Source organism: Condylura cristata, unplaced genomic scaffold, assembly GCF_000260355.1.
Source record: "Condylura cristata isolate star-nosed mole 26May11 unplaced genomic scaffold, ConCri1.0 scaffold00025, whole genome shotgun sequence".
Lineage (NCBI taxonomy): Eukaryota > Metazoa > Chordata > Mammalia > Eulipotyphla > Talpidae > Condylura > Condylura cristata.
In genome coordinates, this window is record NW_004567126.1 from 28,930,126 (window position 1) to 28,939,763 (window position 9,638).

General features: G+C 57.7%; 1 protein-coding gene across 1 annotated transcript in view; it reads left to right on the forward strand.

Annotated features, from left to right (window-relative positions):
* ZFR2 (zinc finger RNA binding protein 2) overlaps positions 1–4,281 on the forward strand; it is a 41,679-nt gene extending 37,398 nt beyond the window's left edge. The window contains exons 15-19 of the mRNA XM_012729416.1: positions 15–109; positions 479–574; positions 1,638–1,749; positions 2,434–2,531; positions 3,112–4,281. Coding sequence (XP_012584870.1) covers positions 15–109; positions 479–574; positions 1,638–1,749; positions 2,434–2,531; positions 3,112–3,327 — 617 coding nt within the window. The 3' untranslated portion in view covers positions 3,328–4,281. The remainder of the gene's footprint in view (positions 1–14; positions 110–478; positions 575–1,637; positions 1,750–2,433; positions 2,532–3,111) is intronic.
* The last annotated feature ends 5,357 nt before the right edge of the window (positions 4,282–9,638 follow it).

Here is a 9,638-nt window from a genome sequence, read left to right on the forward strand (position 1 = left end):
CCTTTTCCTTCTAGAAGGAGTGGAGACGCCTCTGCCTGACCCAGATGTCCTGAGCCCAGAGAAGTGCCTGCAGTCCCTGGCTGCCCTTCGCCACGCCAAGTGGTTCCAGGTCAGGGCCCAGGGCGGGGAGGGAGGGGCGCCGGCTGTCTGTTGGGCTGCAGCTTCGGCTTGCAGGCCCCAGACACAGAGGACACGTGGTGAGCCGCGCCCCTAGTCAGCGGCTTGGCCCAGTCTCCACTGAGTGGTAAGTGGTCGTGAGCGCTGGCTCGTGACCGCTCGACTCGAGTGGGTCCTGAGTGGCCAGTGCCCTGTGCTGGGAATTCCTGGTGTCCACCCAGTAGCTGGCATCAGGAGCTTAGAACTGTGACCAGCAAGAAGTAGGCTCTGTCCCCGTGGGCCATGCCCAAGGCTGGCTATTGTGGGCCTCGCTGCCAGGGTAGGAGCCCTGAACCCCAACCCTGTGCTTCCTCCCCCAAAGGCGAGAGCCAGCAGCCTGCAGCTATGCGTGATTGTCATCAGGCTCTTTCGGGACCTCTGCCGGCGTGTGCCCTCCTGGAGAGCCTTGCCAGGCTGGGTAAGGCTGACCCAGGTTGGGGGGGTAGGGGGGAGCCTAGGGTCCAGCCCCATTTCCTCTCTGTGCTCCAGGGCTTGGCTTCTCAGGAAGTGGCAGATGTCACCCGAGGCCTGGGGGTGGCAGGCCAGGGAAGGGTGTCTGGAGGTCCCTTGGGACCAGGAAGAGGCCTGCTGTAAGTGCAGCCTGATTTGCCTGCTGTTAGCTTAGCCCTGCAGCCTTGCAGACTGAGCCAGGCTGGCATGCAAATGCAGAGCACCAGGGAATCGCGCAGTGTTTGCCTAGACCTGTGGGCATCTGCGAGGAAGCCCTGGCAAGGGCAAGAGCAGCCTCTGTCTGAGCAAGTGGCACAGATCCACCTCCTCTGAAGGGGAGACCCTGTGGCTTTGATGCCCCTGATCAGGGGAACCCAGAATACCGTGGGAAGAGAGGAGAAGAGAAGATCCAGGGGCCCCCATGATGACCCCAAGTCCCCAAGCCACAGTACAAGCTGCTGGGTTGTACTGTGCCCCACCCTGACCTGTCTCTTTGTGGGGTCACACCTCATCCACGCACCCCTACGTGTGTGAGTCTGTGCTGCCCTCATGCACATAACCAACCGCCCAATGACATACGAGACAGTGTGAGGCGTTGAAGTCCTGTCAATGTAGATGAGCCCCATCCCACTGCAGACACAACCAGGCCCTGCCTGGGATGCCTCGACATCCCCATCCTCCCTCCTGGGGGAGGGAGCAGGCCTGAGGCGATCATCAGTCCTGATACCCTCGCTCTGTGGGCATGGGCCGAGGAGAATGAGCTTGGTTTTTTCAAGCCGCCTGCGCTAGTTTGTGTATTGTTGTCAATTGGATTTAGCCAGTGGAGAAACTGAGGCAGAGTACAGAAATTTACCTGTGAGCGAACCAGGGGTCACAAGGCCCTCCTGGCCACCCTCCACAGAAGAAGAAGAATGGTTGGAGTCAGGGAAAGAGCTGGGAGGTGCCCCCTGGGAACCCTCGGGCTGACACCCGCAGAACCACTTGACGGGAAGCCATGGTGTCCTCCCCTTTTTTGTTCCCGCCCTTTCCAGGCCCTGGAGCTGCTGGTGGAGAAGGTCCTGAGCAGTGCGACAGGGCCGCTGAGCCCCGGGGACGCCGTGAGACGGGTCCTGGAGTGTGTGGCCTCAGGGGCTCTCCTGACAGGTCAGCCCCCCTCACCAGCCAGCCCAGGACACCGGCAAGCAGTAGACACAGGGTCCTGACAGCCCCCAACGCAGGCGGCGCGAGCCAGACACAGGGGCAGTTTCACAGAGGAAAGTGAGCTGGAAGCTCAGGCCGGGAGGGCAGGGGCAGGGAGGCAGGTGGGAGCAGGTGAGCCGCCCGTCTCAGCTCACCATGCTCTGCCCGCATGCTCCCTTCTGGGGAGCCCCCCCCACCCCCCCCACCTCCCCACCCCCGTCCCTGGCGGGAATATTTCCAGAGCAAATGCCAGGAACTCAGTGGTGGGCTTTGTACAGGGATGAGCCATAGTGGCGCTTACAGTAGCAAGCAAGGCAGGGGCGGGCCTTCTGTGCTCAGGTGCTGGACACGGAGGTGCGAGCAGTAATCTCAGGGTGACCTATTAGTTGGGGGGAGGGTAACGCCCTGGGCTATGGGCTGAGCCTATGTGTAGCTACACGCCAACACACGTGCGTGCTCATCCAGCTCTGCTGGATGCGCGGGGCTGAGGGGCGGCCGGCAGAGACCCTGCAGAGCACACCTGTGCAGCCCAGGCACCTGGGCTCCAGTCAAAGCCAAGGTGTGTGTGCTCTGGCCCCGCGGTCCTGAGAGGGCCAGGGCCCGTCCTTGATCATGATGCTCTCTCCCGTGTCGCCCCTCCCCCCAAAGATGGGCCCGGGCTCCAGGATCCCTGCGAGAGAGGCCAGGTGGATGCCCTCGGGTCCATGACCCTCCAGGAGCGGGAGGACATCACGGCCAGTGCCCAGGTTAGGAGGGCCAACCCACCATCCGCGCCTCCTGGACCGGTGCCCACAGGCAGGGGCAGCCCCTGGCTCCCAGCTCAGTGCTCAGAGTCCCAGGAAGTGGTCTGGGTTCTCCTTCCCTCCCTGGCTGCCCCCAGAGACCCGTGTGGCCCTCGGGAGGGCGGCCGGTGGGTGCGAGGACAGCTTCTGGCTCAGGGTCAGCCTGACTCCGCCAGAGCTGCCCCCGTGAGGCACAGGTGGGGCTCACTGGCTGGGCCTGTCCTGGATCTCCGATGCCCAGCCCGCTGGGCCAACCCCACACAGGTATTCGTGAGACAGTCGTCCCCCCCACACACACTGGCCGTGAGTTAAGCTGTTCATGGTCAGAACTGGCAGATGTGGGATTTGGGGTCCCTGTGGGGAGGCAGGACACAGCTGATGTTCCCAGGGGCTTCCCAGCCAGGTCCTTGCCATCCGCTATCCCCACGGGATCCCCAAAATACTCATTATTGAGGGGGAGACTGGAGTTTGACATCGCAAGCCCCCGGGTGTGCGACGCCTGCCCAGGCTCAGGCGGGGGGTCCTGACAGCCCGCCGCCCCCAGCACGCCCTGCGCATGCTGGCGTTCCGGCAGATCCACAAGGTCCTGGGCATGGGCCCTCTGCGGCTGCCCCAAACCAGCTACGGGGCGCGCTTCCGGAAGCGGCCGCGGGAGACCGGGGAGCTGGAGGAGGACGAGGCCCCCAGGAAGGTGGATCAGCGGGCCCGAGGGCCTTGTGAGCGGCTGGCCTCCTGCGGACTGGGCGGGACGCCCCACTGAGCGGAGCGCACCCCCAGCCGGACAGTCCCGCTTTGCTTCGGAGTAAGAGTAATGTTCTGTGTGTTTCCTTACAAACACTTGTGCTTTAGATCATTAATCCGGTCACTGGGCAATGGGATTCGGGGGCTGGGGAGCACCCCTCACCCACACGTGGGCCTGCCCCAGAGGCAGGGTACAAGGTGCCCACGCCGACTTTAAAGTCCACGCTGGCTGACGTGGCTCTAAACTCCCTGCGGCCTCCCAGGATGTGGCTTTCTAAGCGCCTTCCTTGCACGCTCCATCCATGAGTGGACTTGACATCACGTGGGTCGAGCCCTCTGGGGGATGCTGGTCTGGAAGACTCAGGAACAGGTAGTGGGGAGCAGGGCTGGGTGCTGGGCGCTAGCTCTCGGGTGTGCCCAGACTGGGTCCGCTCCCCTCCTCAGCCTGCGAGGCTCCCCGGATCGGAGGTCTTGGGGCCTGAGCCGATCTCATGCCCTGTTCCATGTGGGGAGTGAGACTGGGCCAGGGGGTGCTGAGCATGAAGGCCGGCACTGCCCCTGCCCCCCAGAAACATCGTGGCCTGACACTGGTCACCCTGACCAGGAGACCCCCTCAGCCCTGTACCACTGTGTGCCTTCTCCAGAACAGAGGGGTTGCTCTCTAAAGTCCATCTGGGCCTGGGCTTGGCCTCTGACCTGGGTCCAGCTGGGTCTGAGTCAGGGGTCTCCAGGCCCAACCTAGTGGGACAGGGTGTGGGCGCCATGCCTGCTACTGGGCATGGGGGTCCCCGGCTCCCATCAGTCCTAGCCTCACTTTTCCTTGGCCTTCTGCCCAGGGACAGTGAAGTGTCCACGTTGGGTGGAAGCCTCCTTGACTTCATGCCTGGCCCTCTGGCCTCCATGTGGCTTTGCGCTGATGTCTTGTAGAGCCGCCTGGCACTTGGGGGCGGGGCAATAAAGGCACTTGCTCTTCTCTTGGCGTGGACGGCACAGCCTCTTGCTCAAGCCCTTGCGGTGCTCTCCCAGCGCGGGTGAGCGGCTGGCATTTCTCCTGAGGCGCTGACCTGAGTGGATAGGGAGGAAGCTCAGGGGGCTGGTGCTGCCCATGGGCCGTGACCCCCAGTTGGGGCACCCTCAGGCTGTCCCCACACTGTGTTCTTTGGGGGTGCAGAGAAGCCTGGTTCCTGCTGGGCCAGACCCGAGAGGCAAGAGCTTCATAGTTGCCACTGCAGACTGCTGCAAGAGCCCACCCTGGCCCGGCCCAGGCGCTGAGATCCAGCCCGTTAGTCGTGGGGCCTGCACAGGCTTCCTGGAAAGGGCGGCGAAGCCCAGTGCGAGGCTGCCCACCGAGTTTCCTGGAATCCTCACTGAGAACCTTGGAGGGTGGGGAGGGTCTTAGATGGAGTCCTGCTCACCAGCTCAGCTCCTGGCAGAGCTCCGAGCCTCGGGCAGCCGCAGCTGGGCTGCAGGGCTGGGAGGGAGTTGGGCGGGCGGGAAGGGCAGGCTGGGGCCACAGTGGAAAAGCTGTCCGCAGGCCCAGAGCGCAGGCTGGGTGAACGCAGGCCAGGACGGGGAGCAGGGCCCCTGCAGACCCTGGCACAAGGAGCCTCAGGCAAAACTCGGCCTGCTGCTAACAAACGTGTTACCTGCTCGGACAGGAAGCCAGAGAGGCAAGCCACCTTCTCTACCCTGGGAAATGGACCCCTCCTGACCTTACACCCCGACAGCGCTTCCCAGCCCCTCGCCCTCTGCAGCTCTGCCCCTGGCCCGCACCTCGCCACCTCACCACCTCAGCTGGCGGCACCCCGCGAGGTTCTCCCCAGGACGACCTACCCATCACTTTTGCGGTGCGTCTGCCCAGCCACCCCTCCCTTGGGAGAGAACGCCCATCCAACGGGGCCCCCCAAGAACCCGCCTGCCACCTCCTCCCTCAGACTCGCTCCAGAGTGCCAGTCTCCACTAGGTCTCAGCCAAACTGCTTCCTGCCCCAGGGGCTGGCACAGGCCGCCCCACATCTGAACAGCGCAGACCACCCCACCTTCCTCCTCCTGGGACCCTCAGCCCGGGCCTCCTTCCATGCATATTGTCTTTATACCACACATCACGTTAGAACCACTTGTCATCTGCCTTCACGAGAGACGGTACCTGCCTTAACTTTATGCACCACAGTTGGCCCCAGGATCTAGAACCAGTCGGGTACATGGCACTTAGGAAAAATGTCAGATGCTTCAGGCCACTGCCAGGAGAAGATTCTATGGTCCGGGCAGGAGGCCTTAGGGGAGTGGGACAGAGCGGGCGTCCGGGTGTACCTCGTCCCCTGCACCGGTCCGAAGCACGTAAACAGCAGAGGTGACAGGGCAGCACCTCCTCTGTGGAAAGTCCCGTGTTTCGCTGCTGGGTCCCACACGTGGTATTTACAGCCGACTTCCTCCCTGACACCTGGCAGAGGCCTCTCTCGCGAACTCACAACCCACTGTGCGCCTGTCCCATCCCTGGCTGCTGGGAAGATGGGTCTTTGCTTTGCTCCCAGGTCATTTAAACACGAACTTGAGAGAGTTAAATCTACCCTCCTCGTAGCTCAAAAAAACCGAGTTTAGAAGATGAGAGCACATTCAAGCAGTTTTAGAGATGTAGTTGGACCAGATGGAGGAGACGTCTGGGCGGCTGAGCTTGCTAAATGCCTGAAGAGCAGTGGCGTCTGATCTGCCCTCTCCAGCCCTCTTCTCACCAGGCAGCAGACCCCAGAACAGACAGGAGGCTGGCAGGTGTCTACCAGAGCAAAGTCCGAAGGTGGGGGCGGGGGGGTGAATCCCCAGACAGGGGCACAGGACCGAGGCTGCAGGATGCTGCCAGGGCGAGCCACGTTGCTAGGAGACGGTGCTTGTGGGAGGGATGACGCAGGGCCGTGTAGGCAGGACTGGAGCCAAACCTGGCAGGCAGATCAGGGAAGACGAAATCAGAAGGGCATATCTGTCAGCTTCATCTGCAGAGTCACTGGTAACACACAGAGATAGGTGCCAGTGCAAGCGTGGTGGCGCCCTGGCCTGAAGTAAGCCGCCCGCAGTGATGGCGGGGGCACCTTGAGGCCTCCGCTGAGGCCAGCCTCTTGTTTGGGCAAGTGTTCACTCCAACTTCTCCCCGGTCACCTGTTAGTGTGGCTTCCGGGGTGAGAGGGTGTTTCCGGCAAAGCAGATTAAGGACCTACACAGTGGACAAGTCGAGGGGACCCATGTTTCTCTTGCAGCTAGAAAAGGCAGCCTGGAGAGGAAGGGGAAGTGGCACTCTGTTGGTGCCTGCCTGAGCTCTGAAAAATAAAATGTGCTGGGAAACAGATATTCACACACTTTTCGCGGCAGCGTGTTTCCTTGTAACCAAATGGTGGAAGCAACCCAGTTTGTCGATGAATGAACACACACAGTGTGTCCGTCCACACTAGGGTAGTACTCAGCCCTTAAAAAGGAAGGACATTTTGACACAGCTGCAACATGGGTGGACCTTGAGGACATGATGGCCAGTGAACCAGGCCAGACACAAGGGACACACCCGGTGGTCCACTCACAGGAGGCCCCTGAGACAGCATGGTGCGTACCAGGCGCTGGGGGCGGGAGGGACACTGGTGTTTAATGGGGCCGAATTTCAGTTTGGGGCAGTGAGAACCTTCTGGAGCTGGAGGGTAGAAGTGGTTGTACCACAGCGTGAACGTGGTCAATGCCACTGAGCAGTGGACTTTAAAGTGGTAAGTTTTGTGTCTGTAGCACAGCAAAAGGCGTTACAATACTTTGGATTTTCCCTATTACAAACCACTTGGAATTTCAGAAAAGGGAGGAAGGGAAGTCAGGTCCCCCCCCAGGCACCAGGCCTCCCGCCCGTCTTCTCGCGAGCTGGCTGTTACGTCACCTTTGAGTCCTGCTGTTCTTCACCTGCCGTCACAACACCCCTGCTTTCTCTGGCGTTCTCGGCGTGCTTAGGTAGACTATCTAGTTTAATTCTTCTGGAGATAGTACAAGAAAGAGCTGTTTGAAATTGTGACAAAGTCCACATTCTAGGGAACTCACCAGTTTATTTAAGACCGGTGGTTTTAATATTTTCACAATATTATACAACCACCTATTGAATTCCAGAATTTTCCATTACCATGAAGGGAACCCAGTGCCCACTGGCCGTCATGCCCCATGCAGACCCCCGGTCCTTCATACTCAGGCACACGCGGCGCACTCCCTGGGGCTGCGCTGGTCGGGACACCTCTCGCCAGTGGCTGCATCCGCATGGCCTCGTGTGTCTGGCTTCTCTCCCTGAGCATCATGTGTTCCGGCACCTTCCACGTGGCAGCGAGTGTCAGAGCTGCCCCCTTTTCGTGGTCAAATACATTGATGGTCTGGTGCCTGGTGGCCTGATTGTGTTTCTCCATGATAGATGATTGTTTTCTTCCCACTTTTTGGCTACTATAAAGAAACACAATTGTTTTTGAAAAAAGATTTATTTGTTCATACAGAACTGGGGTACAGGCCAGAGGCTCGGGCGGCGAGAGGCTTCACCAGAGACAGAGTGGGGAGCCAGAACAGGCAGATCGACGAAGTACACTGCTGAGGGGAGCAGCGGGCGGGTCAGGAGAGGTCTGCTGCGCCATGTGGTCACCTCCGGGGCAGGCAGGGATCGAACTCATGCAGAAGTGGCTTTAACTTCTCAGTGCTGTGCTTTAACCCGCTGCGCCACCAGGGAGGGCCCAGAAACACAATTTTTAAGAACATAATATTCCACCAAAAGAACATGTCTTGGTTTTTTAACTGCTCCCCTGTTTTTGAACATTCAGGTCACTTTCATATTATAAATTAGATCTAAACAAACTGTTCCTGGAGCGTATGAAGGGGCTCTATCCCCTGTGTACTTAAAAATGATAAATTTTGTCTAAAATACAACACTGATGTTTCCACACCTGAACTGTATGACATGGAGTTTCTCAGTTGAAGGGCACGAACACTGAGGCATTTGAGGTGACGACGTGGGAGGCTGCCTGCTGGCATGGCTTTGCAGGTCCCTCTCCCTGTAAGGGAAAGAGCTCCCCACCCGCCCAAGTCAGGACTGCGCCTTCTCATTTTTGAAAGTACGTATCTGTACGTGGAACTACACAGGTTTCACTCTGCAATATCTTTCATATCATTCATTCAATGTGTGTTATCAGAAACCTATTTTGTGCTGTAGACTGCCCTTCGTGAGGCTTCCTGAAGTCTACCAGTGGGAATGTTGAGATTTATGTATTTAGTAATCAATCAGCAAACATTCACCACTTCCCTTGAAATGAACCAGAAGTCACCATTGTATGCAGAATTCTACTTTCAGGTTGGCCCTTTAACATATTGGCCATGTGGGGTGTAGGGAAACCTCATCAATATTCACTAATCCTCTATAAAATTGGCGTAAACCTGGCAGCATCAAATTTGCAGAGGACTGGGGAAAAATGCACATTTTAATATTTCACTGCACAGAGAGTTTCAGCCTTAGCGACATGGGTGTGGTGGAGTTCAAGGGTGAAGATAAAAACTGGCAACTAAAACACAAGCTTCCCCAAACACTGGTGTGAGGCTAGGAGAAAAAAAATCTCAGATACTGCCATCTGGGCCCCACCCCTTACCATGGCCACCTCCCTATAGTCAGCCCAGAGTAAAGCCAACCCCCGGCAAGGGGCTTCTGTTAGCTCTATAGAACTGTGCTCATAGTTGTTGGCCAATAAAGAATCCAACCCCCCCAAAAGAGGTGAGGGGGGATGATGACGTGGAAGGAAGATACAAAAACAAAACACAAGGAAGCCATGCTAGAAAAACTCTTACGCATATTCTTCTCGGAGAGCAAATAGAAGACACATTATATGGGGAACAAGTTCAGGTTTAGAAGGAACATTCAAAGGACCAGAAAGAGTCCTTGGAAATTAAAAACGTGGTAGTCAAAATTAAAAGGTCAATAGAAGGGTTGGAAGAAAAATGAAATTCTTTTTTCCTGTTTAGAATTTTTTTTATTATAACAGTTTATTTTTACATCATTTTGTACATTTTTTTTCATCTCAATTGTAATCTCCGCGAATTTCCCATCACCAAGTCACCCGTGTGCCATCACCATAGTCCCGTGCACTTCCCTCTCCATCCCCCCGTTTTTGATCCCATTCCCCACTCCACCCCTACCAAATGTCTCTGGTATATGGCTCATCATTTTTGTTATTTTCTCGCCTGGTCCATTATACTCCTGCTGTGAGCGAAACCATCGGTATTTTTCTTTCTCTTTCTGGCTTATCTCACTCAGCATGATCTTTTCCAGCTCCATCCAAGTTGCTGCAAAAGA